Source organism: Equus przewalskii, chromosome 7, assembly GCF_037783145.1.
Source record: "Equus przewalskii isolate Varuska chromosome 7, EquPr2, whole genome shotgun sequence".
In the NCBI taxonomy this organism is placed as follows: Eukaryota; Metazoa; Chordata; class Mammalia; order Perissodactyla; family Equidae; genus Equus; species Equus przewalskii.
In genome coordinates this window covers 66810832-66831813 of record NC_091837.1, presented here as the reverse complement: position 1 = coordinate 66831813, position 20982 = coordinate 66810832, and the positions used below count along the sequence as shown (strand labels likewise).

Genomic DNA, 20982 nt, shown 5'->3' with positions numbered 1-20982 from the left:
CTTTTGTAGTTCCTGTTTATTCTGTCTTCTCTAAGAAATTTTTTCCTATCTCAAGGTGTCAAAGGTATTTTCCTATGTTTTCTTCTGAAAACTTTATATTTAAGTTTTAAATTTGAGTCTGTGATCCATCTGAAATTAATTTTTGTGTCTAATGTGAGGAATGAATAGAGGCTCTTTTCTCCCAGAGGTTTATGCTGTTGTTCCAGGACCATTGGTTGAAAAGACTGTCATTTCCCCATTGAATAGCTTTGATGCTTTTGTTGAAAGTCAATTGGCGAGTGAGTCTTTCTGGATTCTGTTCTGTTCCATTGATCTATTTGTCTATCTTCAGATCAGTACCATACTGTTTTGATTACTAAAACTTCATAGAAAATTTTAAAGTCAGGTGATGTGAATTCTCCAGCTTTGTTCTTCTTAAATTTTTGTTTTTTTACCTGTTCTAGGTCCTTTGTAGTTCTACATACATTTTAGGCTAACTTGCAAATTTCTACAGAAAAGACTTTTGGGGTTTTGATGAGATTGCGTTGAACCTATAGATCAACTTGGAGAAAACTGACATTTTAACAATATTTACTCTTTCAATCCACAAACATGGTAGAAATCTGCCTTTATCGAGGTATTCTTTCATTTCTTTCAGCAATGCACTGTGATTTTCAGTGAAGAAATCTTGTATAACCTCTTAAGTGTTTATTCCTAAATATTTTGTATCTTTTATACCACTGTAAGTGATGTTTACTTATTTATGTTTTTGCTGCTGGCATATAGAAATATAATTGATTTTCGTATATTGACCTTGTATCCTGCAACCTTGTTAAATTTATTTATTAGTTCTAGTAATTTTTTTGGTAAATTCCTTGGGATTTTCTATGCACACAATCATGTTGTCGGCAAATAAAGGCTGTTTGACTTTTTCCTTTCCAATATGTATGCTCTTTAATTTCTTTTTCTTGCCTTATTTCTTGCTTTGTTTCCTCTTTATCAGGTGGAAAGAGTTCAGTCTTTCACCACTAAGTGGATTGTTGGCTGCAGGTTTTTTGTAGATGCCCTTTGTCAGATGCAGGACATTGGCAATTCGTGCTGTTTCTTTCTCTGTCTCTTGTTTTTTGATCAACCTAGCTATGGGTTTACCGCTTTTATTACACTTTTCAAAGGACTTGTTTTTCTTTTTCATCTTCTCTTTTTTTTCATTGAGGTCATAACAGTTTATAAATTGTGAACTTTCAGTTGTACCTCATTATGTGTCAGTCACCGTATAAATGTACCCCTTCACCTCTTATGCTCACCCCCAACCCCCTTCCCCGCTGGTAACCACTAAGTTGTTCTCTCTGTTCGTGTGTTTGTTTATCTTCAAAGGACTAACTTTTGATTTCATTAATTTTCTCTATTGTTTGTCTATTTCTATTTCATTGTGTTCCACTATTTTTATTTCCTTCCTTCTGCTTACTACGAATTTAATTAGTTCTTCTTTTCTTAGTTCCATAAAGTAAAAGCTTAGATCAGTAATTTTAAAACTTTTTTCTTTTTTTTTTTTAAAGATTGGCACCTGAGCTAACAACTGTTGCCAAACTTCTTTTCTTTCTGCTTTTTCTCCCCAAATCTCCTGAGTAGATAGTTGTATATTTTAGTTGTGAGTCCTTCTAGTTGTCGCATGTGGGACGCCACCTCAGCGTGGCCTGATGAGTGGTGCCATGTCCACGCCCAGGATCCGAACTGGCAAAACCCTGGGCCGCTCAAGCAGAGCGCGCAAACTGAACCACTTGGCCACGTGGCCGCCCCCTTTTTTTCTTTTCTAATGTAAACATTTTAGAGCTATAAATTCCCCTATAAGCACCATTTTGCTGCATCTCACAAATGTTGATGTGTTGTTTTCTTCACAGTTTGAAATATTTCTAATTTCTCTTATGAATTTCAGTCATTTTGAAAGCTCGATTTAAATCTTATTTCTTCTCTTTTCTGATGACCCTAGCCTGTTCTCTCTTTTCTGCCTCATTCATTATATATTTCTTGTATATGGTCTTATGTGCTGGTTTAGTGTCTAATTTTCCCTATGCATACACGTTTGTTTTATGGGTGTGTCTTTTACTGACTCCCTAGATGAATGACAGGCTCCCTGTTGCAAGAACTCTATCTTCTGCTGCCTTTGTAACCTTTTTACTACCTTGTCTGTAGTTGGTATACAGTTAACAGACATTTCTCAAGCACCATCAATATGAGCGATAAAGGTTGGGTATAGGGCCAGCCTGGTGGTGCAGTGGTTAAGTGCCCACATTCCACTTTGGCAGCCCGGGGTTTGCCGGTTCGGATCCTGGGTGCGGACATGCCACTGCTTGGCAAGCCATGCTGTGGTAGGCATCCCACCTACGGAGTAGAGGAGGATGGGCATGGATGTTAGCTCAGGGCCAGTCTTCCTCAGCTAAAAGAAGAGGATTGGCAGCTAACCTTCCTCAAAAAAAAAAAAGTTTGGGTATAATCCAGATAGCCTTTAAGAAGTTACCTAATTTTTTAAAAGGTGTTAACTTTGATAACAAATACAAAATAATGATACAAAATAACATACAATAAGAGCTAAATGAGAGGAATAGGCATTAATATTCCAGGCATCCAGAAGTGGGAGAGGGGGCTATAGGGTGAATTATTTGAGGAAGACTTCAGAGAGGAAATGGGATATGAACTAGCCCTGAAGCAGAAGTAGGATTTGAGGTAAGAGGAGGAGATGCCATTCCCACTGTGGGAAAAGCTTGTGCAATGGTCCTGGGGTAGAAATGTACACTGCCCATTTGGAGGACAGGGAAGAGACCAGTGTGGGAAAAGCAGAGGGAGAAAAGTCTGGGATATTGTGTAGAGGGCTCTGATCACCAAGCCGAGGATATTGGGGTTATGGGTTTGGCACACTCACTTCTGTTGGCAGATTTGTGCTGCCCTCTTGGTGCTCATGCAGTCCTCTTTTCTGCTTGGCCCTCCTATTCTGATTTCTGCCTGTCAGAGCTCCCCACCCATGCTCTCTGAGTAGCATAGGAAGGAGTTTCTAGGCCAAATCCTCCACCTGGAGGCTTGAACTTGGCCTTGGACACTCTTTGTTTTCTCTTGGGGATTTCCTTTCTTGGTTTCTCTGTAGACCAGCCACTCCCCTGAAGCAGTAATTCTGTTTTTTTAAGGCTGGCAACCAGGAGGCCTGATGTTCTGGTTTGTTTCCAGTAAACTCTGGTCTAGCTTCACCCTCCCTGTCGGGCTCAAATTCTGTTCACACCCTTAATTAAGTAAAAGGAAACTGCCTTTTCTGAATGAATGTCATCAGACATGGAACCCAAGGGTCTTTCTCTGGGAAGAGCAAAGCACTTCTGTGTGCAAACCAACTTTGACATTGACCCTTTCTACCCATTCATTCATTCATTCACTCAGAAGTCTTTGTTTTCCTTGTGCTCTTCTACACCTGGCTGAGAACACAACAGGCATTTCATCCTACAGAATTTTACTGTAGCCCTTTGGTGCGCATAATATAAAGTAGAGTTTTTTGAGGGGGACGGTGTGCAAGTGTGGTCCAAGGCTTGGAAGAAGCTGTGGGCACTTGCAGTAGAGTTGAGCCAGCAAGGCTACTCACATGGGGGTCCCCAACAGCACACTCAGAAGCTGTGTGCTCTGAGACGCCAGGGGAGGGGGAGCTGAGAGAAGGCTTCTAGAAAACTTAGGGGTGGAGAGGCTGGATTTGCCTTTAGGAGGAGATAATGTGAGCATCGTCTCAGAGTTGGCCCTGAGTGCTGCATTTCAGGGGGCAGTAGGAAGCCCACCTAGCTGAGAGGGAAGAGCGTGTATGGATGGAGTGGGTGGAGAAATGAAGCTTTGGCGGAGGCTGTTTCTTTATGCATCCCAAGGCCTCCATCTAAGCTCAAACAACAGCCAGAACCATAGAATTAAACGTGTTTCTAACTTAGATTTATTTATGTGCCCATGTGTAAAATTTATTGCACTTATAATAACCCTTTTTAAAAAATGCCATGTGAGTTATGGCCGGTTGAGTTTCCAAAGCCCATGCTGAAATCAGCCTTAGGCCCTGGACGTGCTGGATCTGCTCTGCCAGGTCATCGAGTGGCAGCAAGTGGAACAGAGGACTTCTGCTTCTCCAGTGTCCAGCGCTGGGTGGAGAGGTGTCTTCAGGAGTCCCCCGCCCCCAGCCAATGGCAGAGTCGACCCTCCCTCTGCAGACTGGGTGCGGGGAAGGGACAATCCACTGGCTGGGCTGGGGGTGGGGGAGTTCAGAGCTCCCCAGGGCACACTCCGAGGCTGCCTTACCACCTCCCTAAGGGACTGGCGCCTGAATCGGGCGATCTCCTGTACGCATTTGGGAGTAGAAACTGGGGAACCAGCCTCAGTAGGGGACACTTTGATATTCCTTAGAGCCCCTGATCTATTGGTTTGGGTTGCTGTGGCGACTTTGACTTTTAAAATGTACTGCCTGGCGGGGGGTTGGGGGGTGAGGGGGGCTACTGCTTTAGGAGACTTAGCCAGCTTCCTCCAACCTCAGAGCACACAGTAGAATAAAATGTGAAAAAACAAAATTTTAAAAAACTCCTTTTCCCCAAATTGGGGCCAGGGACCATACAGAGCATGCTGGCTGCTGGGCTCCCCTTCCTGGTCCCCAGCGGAGTAGGGGGGAAGCCAGCCCTTCGCTCCCACTCCTGGGCCTGGCTCATGGCTCAGAGCTGCTTGCCCTTTGCAGCCATACCCTGTGGGAAGGGAGGTCAGCTCTGGGACAAGTCTAAGGACAAAGGGAAAATTGTATAGCCTCTGGTTAAAATGGACCTGTGGCGTGAGTGAGTCTCCGCTCAGCTCATCGGGATGAAGGAGCACTCTGCCGAAGGCTGGGGTGGGTGTCCACTTCCTGCTCCCTGCCCTGGCCTTCCTTTGGGCATGGGTGGGGGCCCAGAAAGGGACCTGAGCCCGGCCGGCTCCCTCATCCATGTGCCTCTCAATCCTCTGTCACTTCCTTCCTGTTTTGTGGCCCTTCAGTTTCATAATTTGAAAAACTCTCCCACAGCTACATACACCCTTACTTCTTCTATTTTGCTCTTTTTGGTCACACATGTCTCGGAGGTAAAGTGTTTCGGAAACTTCCCATTGCTGGCTTCCCCCGTGCCCACTCTTCAGGCCTTGAGGCTGCTGTCATTGCCGTTCCTGGTCTGACACAGTGTTGTTTTTTTCAACAGTGTTCAGACATCCTCAGCACCGTTGGCTACGACAGCATCATCCAGCATCTGAACAACGGCCGCAAGAACTGCAAAGAGTTTGAAGACTTTTTAAAAGAAAGGTACATGCTGTTCTTCTCTGAAGACAGCGGGGAGGACAAAATGCTCCCACACGAGCAAAGAACAATTTAGTACTTTTTGTTTGTTTTTAACGGTTCACAAGACCCTCTGTTGTAGGTTATGGAATGATAACCAAGAAGTAAATGATATCTCTGTGCTAAGGTTCTGGCCTGGTGGCGCAGCAGTTAAGTGCACACGTTCCGCTTCGGCAGCCCGGGGTTCGCCAGTTTGGATCCCGGGGGCGGACACGGCACCACTTGTCAAGCCATGCTGTGGTAGGTGTCCCACATATAAAGTGGAGGAAGATGGGCACAGATGTTAGCTCAGGGCCAGCCTTCCTCAGCAAAAAAAAAGAGGAGGTTTGGCAGCAGATGTTAGCTCAGGGCTAATCTTCCTCAAAAAAAAAAAGAAAAAAATTACTAAGTTATATGATATGAATAACACTGAAAGACCTCATGGGAGAGGGGAAATTGTGGAGGGCTGGCAAAAAAAAAGGCGGGGGGGGCCAGCTACATACAGGAGGGGGTCCTTCAGGAGGCCCTGGGAGGGTGGGGTGGATTTAATAGGTGGAGGAGTATCCAGGTATGTGTGAGGGAACAGCAAGCTTGGAGATGGGAATGAGCATGACCCATGTGGTAGGTGGGAGGCAGAGCCTGATTCAGAGACCACTGCGGGGAGGAAGCAGTGAGAAAGATGAGGGGCAGATCATGGCACTCTAGAGGGCAGTGGGCGTCGTGGCCTCGGGGAGTGGGGGACTGACAGGGTTTAGAGGATCTTTTTCTTTTCTTTTTTTTGGTGAGGAAGATTCACACTGAGCTAACATTTGTGCCACTCTTGCTCTATTTTATATGTGGGTTGCTGCCACAGTGTGGCTGATGAGTGGTGTAGGTCTGTGCCCTGGAACTGAACCTGCGAACCTGGGCTGCCAAAGCACAGAACTTAACCACTAGGCCACAGGGCCAGCCACTCTTTTGTTTTTTTCATGGATAAGATTTTTTTTTCTCAATTCTATGCTTAATGAGATAAGTTAGTTGTGCGGAAAATCTTATTTGCCTGGAATATTCCATTTCCCAGTGATTCTGGATGAAGGGGCACTTCAGGGGGATTTTTGGCCAGAGATGGAAGACATTGCCAGGACCCAAATGAATTAACAGGGTCTGTTTGTAAGTGAGCGAGTGAGAGATTCATAACTTGGAGACACAGACATCAAAGTGTTTTCGATCAGGTGTGTATTTTCGACTCATGAGAACATCAGGTAACGTCAAGCTCACCCTGGTTGCCCACTCTCACATGGCGAGGGCTCCCTCTGGAACTGTGTCAAAGTTCCAGGGGGAGCTGGAGCACTGCCACACTGTGTGGCCAGGTGGGGTGGACAGAGAGAGGTCTGCCCACTGGCAGGCTCCATGGGGCTGGCCACTGTGCCCCCTTTGAGGGGACAGCCTCCCCCATCTGCCCGAGCTGGTTGACAGCAGTGACACCAAGTGACGACTTTCCATTCCCTTGATGGGCACTGGAGGTGGCCCTCCCCCTTACGTCAGCAGAGCTCTGACAAAGGAGTGAGCAAACGAGAGTGTCACGACTATGCAGGATGTAGAGATCGCAGAACACCCCTTGCTTTTTCTGCTCCTCCCCCACCTAGGGCTTTTAAATTTTCTCCTGGGAAAGAAATAGCCTTACCATTTCCATCCATGAAGGAGGTGTTGGCTAATGGCCAAAGGTTCCACTGCCCAGGCAGGACTGTCCAAGGGTCCCCTGACACACTGGAGCAGTGGTGTCCACATCTTTTTGAATGTAACCCTCAGTAAGAAATACATTTTACACTGCTACCCAGTGCACACATGCATAAAACAAAAGTTTAATAAAATTTTACTACCCTAGTGTTTCATTTCATTCTATTCTATTTAATTAAAACCTGTGGTCATAACCCATTGAATTGATTGGTCATACCCAGATGGATTGCAGTAAATCCATCTACACTCCCTGGGGGATGGACGGAACAATCACCCAAATGCACGGCGTAGTGTCATGCGCTGCTCTGGAGTGGGTGGAATGCTGCCCTCCTGCATCTGTATCGCTGAGTCCTGGGCCGTGTCTCAGCGCGTGCCCTGTAGCTCCTTAGTCCCCAGTAAGTCCTAGATGACTTATTGTAACACAGCAAGTAGGTAACAAAACAGAGTAACAAACAATCCGTCAGTAAATTGTAAACGTGCCTAGTTTACCCTTCTGTCAGCTGGAACGGCATAATGATGAGATAGATGATGATACCACAAGCAATGTCTGAATAGCTACATGATAATCACCACATATTGAGCACGTGCCATGTGCAGTGCTGGGAGTTTAGGATCTCTATGACTGTAACATTGAGGTTGACACACCCCTTGGAAATATTCTCCTATGACACACATCAGTTGCATGAGCTAGTATTATTTCCATTTTCTTTGCTTGAAAGTGTAGCTTTTTAAATGAGGTTGGGTAAGTAATTTTCCATGGGAATCTACAAAGTGACAGAATCCAGACCAGCTCCAGGGCGCCTCACACAGACCCTGTGTTTATGACTCATCAACTCTGGGCATAAGGGCAGGTGACTTTCTGGGAGGATGGACTTGTTCCCAGCACTGAGACGGTCTCTCCCTCCCTTTTCTTTCTGTTTCATGCATTCACACGCATGACACCCGCTCTCTCTATTCCAGCCAGACAGGTTGATTAGTGAGCCTGCGTTGGCTGTCTCTGCCTCCACATCTTTTCCCCACCTGGAATGTCCCTCCTTTCTCCTTGATGCCTAAGTGAATTCTCCTCATCCTTCGTAGTGCAGGTCAAATTTTCCTCTTCTTCTTTTTTGTCTTTTGTTGTTTTCATCATATATCTTTTTATTCGTTCTTTACTTTTCGACGTTTATGTATACTTATGGTTTTTTCCCCTGTTTTATTGAGAAATAATTGGCATACAGCACTGTATAAGTTTAAGGCATACAGCATGATGGTTTGATTTACATATATTGTGAAATGATTACCAGAATGGGTTCAGCTAACATCCGTCCTTCTAATGCAGTCTGTTTTGGTCTCTGTGGTATGGGGGGTGATTCAGCCTCACCCCTGTGTTCTAGGAGTCTCTTGTGGTGTCTTGTTCTTAAATAGGTGTTGGTTGTTCTTCTTGTGAGGGGTGGTGAATTCAGGAGCAACCTATGTTGCTGCCTTGGTGACGTCACTCTCCTTTTTTTCTTTAAATGGAAGCATTTAAAGCACTACATAGCACTCCATTCTGAGGTTGTCTATTGGTTAACAATTAAAATGAACCCATCTTGTTCCTGGTAGCCCAAGCCCATGGACTCCCCCACCCCTAGGACCCCAGGTGGGGCCGGACATTACATACTGAGCTCCTGATATAAGCAGGAAATGAGAAGTATAAAAATGAGGATAATCATACCGCAGAGGGTAGCTAGGGGTGATGAAATGAGATTATATCAATAACTTCCATTTATTGAAGGCTTACTAGACACAAGCTGCCATGTATTTTAAGTATATATTCTCATTTATTTCTCATAATAACCTTATATGGCAAGTTTTATCATCCTTATTCTACAATTGAACAAACTGAGGTACAGAGAGGTTATGTAACTTGCCTAAGGTCAGACAGGTACTAAGGGATAGATCTGATTTCAGACCTAGGAAAGTTGGCCTCTGGAATCTGTGCTGTTAACCACTTTGATATGCCTGGTACAGTTCCTGACACACGGTAAGTGGTGGGTAAATGGTACCTGTTACTGATATTGTTATATTAAGCCTAGAAGGTAGGTAGGGAATATATCATTAACTCCCTTTTACAGATGAGAAAACTGAGGTTTAGTGGGGTTTAAATGGCTTGGCCAAGATTACAAAAGCAGTAAGTATGGAGCCAGGACTTTTGTTAGCCCCATGTCTAATGGTTTTTGCACTTTACTTAATGGTCTCCTAAGAAGGCTGGGTATATTCTCTGAAAGGGGCTTTCACCAGGAACCTGGTGGCCACGTCAGCTGTCTTAAGTGTGTTACAACACGATCCTAAGTAGAGAGGAGGGAACTGTGTTTGTGGAACCCCTTTACAGCTGGAATTCTGTACCACACGTAGGTTAGAGGCTACAGTCCCAGCCCCCTCTTGGGACTTTGTGCTCTTCCTATGAGCTCCATGCATCCTATTGCTCCTTTTTTGGGAGAGGTCAACCCGCCCTGTTACAGCTCTCATTCTGGGATCCTCACTGTGTGGGTCAGCTGTCTCTCAGGATGGGCTTAAGAATGACAGATTGCCAGGGTGGGAATGAGAGATTCCCTTAGACATTTGCACCCTGTGGTGAAGTTACCTGCAAGCCGTTGTGTACTGTGTGAGTTTCCTGTGGCTGCTGTAACCAATTGCCACAAACGGGGTGGCTTAAAAGAACAGAAATTTATTCTTGCACAGTTCTGGAGGTCAGACGTCCCAAAGCAGGATGTCTGCGGGGTCATGCTCTCATGAGGACTCTAGGAGAGACTGCTCCGTGTCTTTCTTAGCTTCCAGCGTTGCTGGCAATCTTTGGCGTTGCTTGGTTTGCAGCGGCTGACTCCAATCTCTTCTTCCCTTGTCACGCGGCATTCTTCTCCTGTGTCTTCACATCATCTTCTTCTAAGGACACCAGTCACATTGGATTCAGGGCCCATCCTTCTCTGCGGTAACCTCAACTAATGAAATCTGCAATGACCCAATTTCCAAATAACCTCGTATTCTGAGATATTGGGGGTTAGGACTTCAACATATCTTTCTGTGGGGAGGGAGGGACACGCAATTCAACCCATAACATGTAGCCAATGGAATGGGCTGGAAGCTGAGACCTACAAAGGAAGTAGAGTTCTGGGATGAGAGTCCGGACACCTGGGTCTTCTTTCCTCAGTAGCCAGTGGTGATATTAATCAAGGGCCTACACCCTTCTTGGTGTCAGTTTCCTTCTCTTTAAAATGAAAGGGTTGTATTAGATGTTCTGTAAGATCCCTTCTGGATCTAACATCGTGGTTCTTCTGAAGGAATTTGTAATTCAGTTGAGGTGCTGTGGTTGGCATATACAGCAGAAGGAGGACAATATTTGTGTCAGATTTTATAGCAAAAGATTTCATCTTATACACCCACTCTGACTTTGGGGCTGCCTGGAGCACCATGTTGAGAATCATCCCGAGGCTGCTTTCAGGCCTGATAGAAAGGCCAAATGTGACCATGGTTGCTGTGCGTCATTGAGGGGGAAATGGCACATAGGTTATTCCTGGTCTGGGAATTTGAGTAGGGGAGAGGTAAAAGTGAGCTGGAGTTTCAAGGAAGGCTTTGTGAAGAAAGCATAGCCAGCTAAGTGCTAAGAGGAGTCGTGTTCCCTTTTCTGTTTCTATACTGTACGATGTTGTACATTTCCATTATGGTTCTTGTTATGTGGTAGTAAACTAAAGTATTGGTTTATATCTGGCTTCCGCACCAGGTTATGAGCTCTTCCAGGCAGGTCTCATATTTTAGTCCTCTCTGTGTTCTCCTAGTATGAGGCATGGCACATAGGGGATGTTCAATAAATGACAAGTTGATGAACAGATGAGAGGGAAAATTTGGATAGATGGTAGGCGGGTGATCTAGGTAAAGGCTTACCCACTCAAGGGTGATTTTCGCAAAGTTCTGGTGATTCCTTCGTTGGCTGTAGACCCCTGGACTCCACTGCTTCCCATTTGCTGGGGAAACACCTTCTCAATCTTTTGGTTGTTTCCCTGATTTCATGAGGATGTGGCTGTAGTTTCACATCCGTTAAAGCTCCTTCTTTTCTCCAAAGAGCACATGATTGTGGAACTCACTACTTACCAGGTACTAGGACTTTCCACGGGGATCAGATGCTGCCTATGGTGTGTTCAGATTCACGAAGCCTTAATGTTAAAGGACGGGATTGCGGGGCTGGCCCAGTGGCGCTGCGGTTAAATTCGCACTTTCAGCTTTGTCGGCCGGGGTTTGCAGGTTCGGATCCCGGGTGTGGACATGGCACCACATGGCAAGCCATGCTGTGGCAGGCATCCCACATATAAAGTAGAGGAAGATGGGCATGGATGTTAGCTCAGGGCCCGTCTTCCTCAGCAAAAGGAGGAGGATTGGCAGCAGCAGATGTTAGCTCAGGGCTAATCTTCCTCCAAAAAAAAAAAATATAGATATAAAGGACGGGATTGAGTAACTTCTCTTCCTGGAAACCACAAAATATTATCAAGAAATCTTAATGGATATAATTCTGAAAGGATAAAATACATGCACGTTTTAAATATATATGTATATATATATTTTTAATGAAAATGGCCTTAACATCTTTTTACATGTAAAAATATTAAATGTTCATTATAGAGTATCATAAATTTTTATATAGATATAGTGACCAGGGATTCAGAAAGGGAGAAATAGTTTCTAGGAAGTTAAGATGTATCTTTTCTTACAACTAGAATCAGTTTTAGTTGTGTTTGACTTTAAATTATCAGAAGCTGGCAAAACTTTAGAAATAGAATCTAAGAATAGTGGCCCAGGAAAAAACAGGGTTCTTGCTCAAATTGTAGTACTGAGGGGAAGTACTATATAAGGTCAGAAGGGCCTGAAAGAGAATTTACTTATGTGGTCTCAGAGCAAATAGATAGGGCTGCCCACAGTAACAGGAGCAAGATGAACCCAGTGATGCAACAGCCATGCAAAAGTACCTCAGCCAAACAAGGAGGGATGGAGGGAAGGAAGAAAGCAGAAAGGAAGGGAGAGAGGTATGAAGTCAAAAACAGCAAAAGAACAAGTGCCCGTAAGTCAAAAACAGATAGACAAAGACAATCCAACATCTGGGTAACTGATCCCAAGTAGAAAATTTACCAAAGGGAACAGTATGAGTATTCAGAGATATAAGCCAGGAAGATTTCATGAAATGAACTAAATAGATCTGAAGGGCACACTATAAACCAGGAAACATTGATACACAGTAATCAATATTGATTATGATTATTTAAGAATCAACATTAACATACATCTTGGGGCCGGCCCTTTGGTGCAGCAGTTAAGTTCACACATTCCGCTTTGGCAGCCTGGGGTTCGCCAGTTCAGATCCCGGGTATGGACATAGCACCGCTTGGCACCCCATGCTGTGGCAGCCATCCCACATATAAAGTAGAGGAAGATGGGCATGGATGTTAGCTCAGGGCCAGTCTTCCTCAGCAAAAAGAGGAGGATTGGTGGCAGATGTTGGCTTAGGGCTAATCTTCCTCAAAACAAAACAAAACCCACATCCTGGTTAAGTTATTGAATTAGAGAAAGAATTCTTCAACTATCCAGGAAGGAAAAAAACAAGTTGCCTATCCAGGAATGGGCTAGGGGGAAGCAGGATGGCCTCAGGCTTCTCTGTAAAGACAGAAGCCAACGGAACAAGTTCAGCAGCGTTCTGAGAGAAAGTTTAAGAACATTCATTATACCAACAAACTTGTTACTCAAATATAAAGGCCACAGATAAATGGTCTCAAATATGAAAGAACTCAGGAAATATTGACTACCCCCCCTCCACACACACACACCCAGAGCCATGTTGGCAAAAGATCACAAAATGATGAAATTCAGCCAACCAAAAAAGGAACCAAAATCAAATCTTGGGGATGGAGAAGCTATGGTAACAGGACTGGTAGTGAGCATCTAATCCATTTTATTAAATAGTTAAGACTAAACAACTGGGGGAATTATGATTGGAGATCAGAGTGTGTTATAAATGCAAATGAAGTAAAAATAACCATGTCGAGAAGGCGGTGGACGTGCGTAGGGCTCATCGTCTCCCCCTTCACAGGGTGCTGTCAAACATCGCAAACTGTCTAACCCTGAAACAAGTAGTTAAAATATTTTAATGTCTCAATCCTCTTAATTATTTTCACAAACTGTTTCTTTAATCTCAGAAGGCTCTTTTTGGAATTAATTTTGGCTGTGGCAAAGAAACAATTATTTGAAATTCAGCAATTCCTTCAGCTTCATTTCGGTTTCCTTTTCTTCTGTGAAATTCAAATAAAATCAGGCTTAATACTCTATTTTTAAAAAAGCGTGTAGAGTATGGTCTCATTCTTTTAAAATTAGTTATGCCTTATTTATCTGTCCATCCATCCTATCAGCATACCTGCATAAACAAATATCCATTACAATCATCACCAAATGTTAATACTAATTATTTTTAGTTAGTGGAATTTTGGACAGTTTGTTGCTTTCTTCTTTGTGTTTTTCTTTTTGCTTATTTTTTGAGGAATGAGCATGTATCATTTTAATAAAATGGATAAAGTCATTATTTAGAAAAGGCAAATGACAGAATGGGAGAAACTTTGTAACATATGTAAGAATATATATTAATATTCGTATTATATAAAGAACTAATGAATAATAGGAAAAAGGTCAAAGACAGTTAAAATGTTGGGGTGAAATGAACAGGTAACTTATAGAAGAAATACAAATGCCCAATAAACACACTAGAAATCAGGAAAATGCAAATTAAAATGAGAGATTCTTTTTTTTTTTTTTTTTTTTTTTTACCTCTTTCCCCAGAGTGGTAACAATTAAAAAATATTGTTAATATCCAGTGTGGGGGATCATTTCTGGGAATGGGAGCTATATACTTTTGGTGGAGTATAAATTGAGAAAGCTTTTTTGGAGGGAAATTTGGCACTATTTTCCAAAATTTAAAACACATATCCCTCTGATCTAGTAAATCCACTTTCTTAGATGTTCTATCCTAGAGAAACACTCTCAGAGATGCCCGTGAACATCTGTCTAAGGATGTTCATTTAGCTTTTTTTGGTGGTAGTAAAAAACAAAACAAATAGGAGGACTCTGAACTATGGAAAACTCCAGTTTATGAACATGGTGGATCTGTATGTACTGATAAGGAAAGTTCTATACAATGTATTACTAGGTGGAAAACAAATCAGCGAACAATAGTATGATCTCAATCATGTAACCATAAAAAGTTACGTATATGTGTATAGATGAAATATAGGTATGTAAATGCAGAGAGAAAGGACTGGAAAGATACATACCAAGCTTAATGGTGGCTACCCCTGGGGGACAGAGGCACAGTTGGGGAGGAGCCTGAAGGGAGACTCCCCTGTTTTATTCCATATTACTTTGTGTTATTTGAATCTTTTGCAGTGAGAATGTATTCATTTATGACTTGTATACTTTTTTTAAATTTGAAGAAAGAAAGTGGAGTAGATAAGCCTAAAGCCCCATAAATGGATAGTATGATTTAGATGAAGCTGTGGCTGGGACACAAAGTGGAGATGGTGACAAAGGACAATGGGGAGAGGAAGGGGCATCTAGGGGAAGATCAGTGCTTTAGACAGACCCATGCCGCCTTGAGTAAAGATCAGTTGCTTTTGTGAGACATGCCAGCTGCAGAGGTTATATGCTGAAATTCCCCTCTTCAGTGCAGGTTAGCTGTGCATTTGAATTGGCTGTGAATGAGGCACTCTGCAGGATGGTGAAAGGATACTTTTGGAAAGGATGGGACAAGGGCTGGGCCTCAGGAGGGCATTTGATGGAAATATCTCGTATTCCACTGTTTAAAAAAATATATCTATATCTTCTTGGATCATGGTTTTGAAAATGAAGTCTGTAATGTACTAGCCTGTGCTAGTCAGGGGGCTGTGCTTGGTTTTGCTGAATGTCCATGCTAGGGGCTTCTAGCTGGAGCAGACCACCTTAGAGATGAAGGCATTGAGCTTTTACAATTCTGTCTGAGCTTCTACTGTCAAAAGGGCAGTTTTGCCTTCAAGGGCAGTGCTGTGTGCATTAAGTAAGAATCAGCCCTAAGCAGGACTCATAACCCTCTCTTCTGTTCCCCCTAGGGCATCAATTGAAGAGAAATATGGCAAAGATCTGCTCAACCTCTCCAGGAAGAAGCCATGTGGACAGTCTGAGATCAAGTAGGTGCCACGTCTCTTTCTGGTGTGCAGGTTGGCTAATACTTCCTAGGAGCCCCCACCACTTCGGCAGACAGTGTTGGCCAGTAGGGTGAAGAATAATTTTATCCAACCCACTTAAGCCTAAAAAATTTGTTACCCTTAGACATAGGACATTAGTACAAGGAGAATTTGTTTATTGATCATATTATATTCTATTTTTGATGTTTTAAGTGAAAAATTTAAAACACACTGGAAAGTAAAAAGATAAACATGAAGAATAGCTATACACTCATCACTTAGATTTAACAAAAATTCACATTTGCCATATTTTCATAATATAATTTTTTGAGAAAATGCTTAAACATTTAAAATTTAAAACTGGAATCAACTGTTTCTGCAAGTATATCTGATTCCTTTTAATGATTAATCATAAATCATAGTTAGAGATGAAACTCTGGGTTCTCACTTTGGTCGTTGTCACAGAGATGTCACTATTTCTAGGCCCTTTCAGGGGACAGATTTTAAAAGCATGAGTTCATATTGATATTTCCAATTCTAATTTAATTTTACAGGGTTTTACTTAACTTCTTTAATTTTATTGTATTGATTATATTTATTTTCTCACACTGAAAATCTTGGTTCCTGACAACATTAGCACAGTTATTTACTTTATATGACCATATATATTAAAATGTTTTGAAATAACAATATCAATATTGCTATTAACAATAAAACTTTTGAATGAAATTTAACATTTCTTTGTAGTTCCTTTTGATATTGAAATATATCCCACTAAGAATACTGTGTTCTAAGGTCACTTGAAAAATTTATTTTCTCTGTGTGATTATGTAAACAATTTCATACATGGTTAAGTTTACTTATTTGAGTTTGTTTTAAATTTTAAGCATTGTTTTCTTTTCCGTGTTTGATTTAGTTTTATTTTTTGAATATATAAAACACATTTACATGTTCAAAGGTCAAAGCTGCATAGACTTAGAGAAGTTTCATTGTCATTCAAGGAGAGTTTAGATAATTTCAAGGAAGATTAGTGGGTCACTTGACCAAAAAACTTGTTTATTTATGAAGAAAGCATAAGCGGTTTGGGAAGATATCCAGGAACTCTAGAGGTGATGTGATGGAAGACAGTCGTATTCTCTCACATGGTGCTTCTTGGAAAAATATTTAACAGGATGAGTCTGATCCAAAAGGATATTTCTTATATTCTTACACATTTAATTTATAACTTAGTAAATTCATAGAGAGACTCTAGCACCGTTCTCTTCTGTTCTGTGACAAAAGCCAATGAGTTTTCCTTCTAAGAATATAACTCAGAGAGGAAGACGCAGCAGGATATGAGACCTGGGGCCTTTGTTTCCAAAGATGAAGTGAAAGGCCATTTAGGTGACTTCTGTTTTTGTCACCTCCAGGATGATCTTTAGGAAGGTGCCCTAGATGAGAGGGTATGATTGCTTATCCATGGACTAGGCAGGATTTTTTTTTACCTCATTGGCCACATTGAGAGACTCCGGCTTCTGATGGGCCCTGTTAGGGTTTAGGGCCAAATGGCATATGAAAAGGGTGGTGGGATATTTGCTTTTCCTACAATTAAGGAGAACACCAGGGAGAGGAGGGCATGAACGCTGCCAGAGCACCATCCCCAAGGTTCTGATTCTATGCTTGGATTGTCATCATGTCCTGAACACAAGAATAGCAATGAAGTGATGACATGAGACAACAAAGCTAATGACAATCCAAGGGGAGATTGGGGGTGCTCTTTTCGTGGACCTTCTGGTAGTCATTTAGGGTCGGAGAGAAATGCTAGACCCTGAACAGACTATTTATCTGTAAGGCTGGCTTTTCACTTCTACGACTTACTGTAGGGAAAGACTTGCAATTATATCTGCTGCCATATCCATCTTTCTTTCTCACTAATTCCAAAAGAAGTTTGCTCTTCAGCGATGCTCATTTGTTCTTCTGGACCATTGGTGCATTTGTTTGGATATAGACACTTTTCTAGCACATTGCATTCCTCGAAAAGTTGTATCATAAGATTGGGAAAGTGTATAGAGAATATGCGGTTATATTTTTCTGCTTGATGTATTTGTAATAATTAGAAATATTTGTGTGAGAAAAGGGAGGGAGAAATAAGAACTCTTTGTTTTGGGATTAATAAACAGAGTGGGAAAAGTGAGGTAGCTAAAAGAAGGGGCCAGCTGGAAAATACAAGGATGTTTACTTTGCAAAATAGCAGAATTTGCTACATACATACGTACATATAGAAAATGATCCACCATCCTGTGCTCTTGTGGCTAGGGGACCATGAATTCAGACTCCCATTCCAACTTGAGTGGCTGGAGCAAACCCAGTGAGGTCTGCTTCCATGAGGGTGGCAATGAGCAAGAAAATTCCCGGGGCCAAGTCACCTCTGAAGGAGGTTTACTTAAGGATGTGTAGGACGGGGGAGAACTAAGACCTTGGGCAGGGGGAGCCGTGAGGGAGGAGGAGCAAGGGGCTATAAGAGAGAGGAAGGGGAATTGAGAGAAGGTATGAAAAATGAGTCACAATCTCCACCAAAACTGAGATAGTAACTGTGTACTGTTCTAAGCTGCTAAATTTCTGGTAGCTTGCTATTCATCAATAGAATACTAATACAATGTGTTTAACATCTGTCTCCTCCATTAGACTCAGGTCTGGGATGATGTCCGTCTTATACTATTGAATCACCAACATCTGACACAGTGCCTGGCCCATAGTTTATGCTCGATAAGTATGTGATGACTGAGGAATGGATGGAAAAGGAGGTGATCAGGAGCCAGAATCTGAATTCTTCTTAGCTTGTATCCATATTTCTAATTACCATACTTTAAAGAGTGACTGATTTTCTTATGAGAAAGGGACCATAACTCCTATATTATCACTGGGAGAAATGAAGCATAAAGACTTTTGGCTTCTTGCTCTACCCAGGTGGGCAGTGAAGAATTTATGATACTTGTGCCTGCTGTTGAGAGAGTAAGAAAGAGGAGACTGGACTGAAGAGGTTTTGATCTGTGGCTGTCTTCTTAAGCTCACAGGCAAAGATTAGTCTGTGGGCTGTAAGTGAAGATGTGGGCAGAGAGAAGCAAGCAGAGCATTACAATATGATTGTACAGCCAGTTTCCAGAACTGAAATTATATATGTGCTTGTTTTCTTAGCACCCTGAAGCGGGCCCTTGAAGTCTTCAAGCAGCGTAAGTGATTCTTTAAAAATGTATTTGCTGTCCTTGGCAAGTGTCTGTCATCAAAGGTGGGTTTCAATTTGAACGGTGATCACATATTGGGTGAAAAACAAATTAAAGCAACTCCTAAACTGAGAAGTAGCCCTGCAGGACTGAAATGAGCTGAGAACCCCCCACACCTGCGTGTGATGATGTGCATTTGACTGACTTAGAGCAGTGGTTCCCACATGTGAAACCCAGGGGGAGGCCCTGGCACTTTGATCTTCAAGGAGTCCTGCCCAGTTCTAGTATTCCCCGGGCCTGTGACTCAGAAACTGCCTTAAGGGCTTTCTGTTCTTCAGAACACTTGGTGCTTCCAAACTAATGATTTTAACAAGACATAGTGTGCATGGTTTGTGTTCAAAGTGTTTCTGTAGCCAGTTGAGTAGTTCCAGACCTTTGTAAAGGTGAGCTAAATAAATATTCATTTTAACTTTCCCATAGAAGGTGTCCTCTTCCCTCTTTAATGAATCAATGAATACATTTCTCAAGGTGGGGATAGTGTCTTTCCATGTGCCTTATATGCACTGCAAGGCCAACCTTGGTGTGGCCTGAGGGGACTGCAGCATAGGCTGGGTCTCCTAAGCATTCATATTTGCTGTTACTTTACTTATTTTCTTTCCCTTCACCAAAAATAGTTTCATTTTCTTCTTATTAAAATAATATATATTTATCTTAAAAATTCAAATGAGACAATGAAGGTAAAATAACTAACTATAAAGAAAACACCCCAATTTCCACTTCTTAGTGATAAGCAGTTATTGTTGAATATGCCTCCAGACTTTTTTATCCAATTAAACATATATATATGTATACTACATATGTATCTATTCATATAAATAAATAGGATTATTCCATAGCAGTGGTTCAGAATCTATGGGGTGGGGCCAGAGCATATGTTTTTAAAATGAAAATATCAAATTTTAATCATGCTAGCAGTTTGGTATGTATCTTTCCAGACTTTTTTCTGTGTATTTACAATTCTCTTTCTTTCTCTCTTTTAATTGCAGACAGACACACACACACATAAACAAGAGTGAGCTTTGATATAAATGAGATCATACTATACGCATCTCTCTACTATTTGCCTTTTCACTTGGTAATGCATGTAGACATCTTTCCATCTCAGTTCACATAGATCTGCCTCATTCTTTTACGTTTAAAATTTTTGATTCTACAAAATGCCAAATTTCCTCCAGAAAGGTTGTGCTGATTTCCCCCCACCAGCAGTGTTGTTTTTCCCCGTACTTGCCAATACCAAGAGTTTTCACGCTTTTAAAATGTTACCAAACTAAAAGGTAAAAAACTGTATATTTCTGAGTTTCAAAGTTTTGCAATTTTTTCGGTAGTTTTAAAGCTGAATATATTTTCAAATGTTTATTGGCCATTTAGACAATCTTTTTAAAAGTTCATATTCTTTAGTTTTTTATATTGGAGTACATTTATTTCTTTCGATTTGTGAAAGCTCTTTTAATATAGCTATTTAATCTGTTAATATAAATTGAAAATGTTTTTCCAGTTTTTTCATGTATCTTCTAACCAAGGTTATTTTGACACATACAAGTTTAAAGTTTTTTCTTAGATCAGATCCGTCAGTCTTTCTAGCTTTAATGCTATGTTTCAATTTGTTTTCTTAGAACAAGTAAAATAAAAATTTTAGTTTTCCTACTATAAATGGGCATGGTAAGCCATGCTCATTGCAAAGATCTTAGAAAATAAGGCGAAAAAATCACCAATAATCTTTCTATCTAGAGATAACTATTGGGGACCACAATTTTGGTGTATGACCTTTCTTATAAATGCTCAGGCTCATGAGATGTTAGAGATGAAAAGACCGAGTCATTTAATGAGAAATAAGGATCGAATTTGACATTGTAGCAGGTTCAGTAATGTCTCCTAGCGTGTAAGCTCCACGCGTTGGGGCCTTGGCAGTGTTTTTCTCCCCAGCCCTGGGCATACACTAGGTTAGGAACCATTACTGGTAGGAGGCTAAGCTAAAGATTTGCTAGCCTTGGTCTTGGTGTCCAGGGCAATGCTGGGCACATGGAGGGGCTCAACAAATGTTGGCGACTGAATGAAGTAGGTTAATTTACCACTTGCTCCAGTGTTTTGAGTATATTTTTAAATTTTGTGTGATTCTATATACTTGAATTCAGACGTATGTAGATCTTGTTTATTTTATTTTTTAAATTCTTTTTACAGAGGTAGACAATGTGGCACAATGTCACATTCAGCTTGCACAGACCTTAAGGGAAGAGGCCAGGAAGATGGAAGAATTCAGGGAAAAGCAAAAGCTACAACAGAAAAAGGTCGGGTTTGCATACATGTTAAGATGTTGCTTTACCTCTGGCAGAAAACTCCAGGCTTGTTTGTTCACTAAACCCCTTGACTTGCTCCTGCCCTCATGCAGCCACGCTCTTCTTTTAACCTATGAGATTATTTGTTGGGGAACCATGTGGGGACTCAATCTAGATGGTTATGCCTCTGCGTGCATTTGCACCCCAGACCAGTT

At 41.8% G+C, this 20982-nt stretch overlaps 1 protein-coding gene across 1 annotated transcript in view; it reads left to right on the top strand.

Moving 5' to 3' along the window:
• Nucleotides 1-20982, top strand: part of PSTPIP2 (proline-serine-threonine phosphatase interacting protein 2) — a 75996-nt gene that overhangs the window by 33559 nt on the left and 21455 nt on the right. Inside the window, exons 2-5 of the mRNA XM_008540277.2 lie at nt 5202-5302; nt 15160-15237; nt 18409-18443; nt 20673-20779. Coding sequence (XP_008538499.2) covers nt 5202-5302; nt 15160-15237; nt 18409-18443; nt 20673-20779 — 321 coding nt within the window. The remainder of the gene's footprint in view (nt 1-5201; nt 5303-15159; nt 15238-18408; nt 18444-20672; nt 20780-20982) is intronic.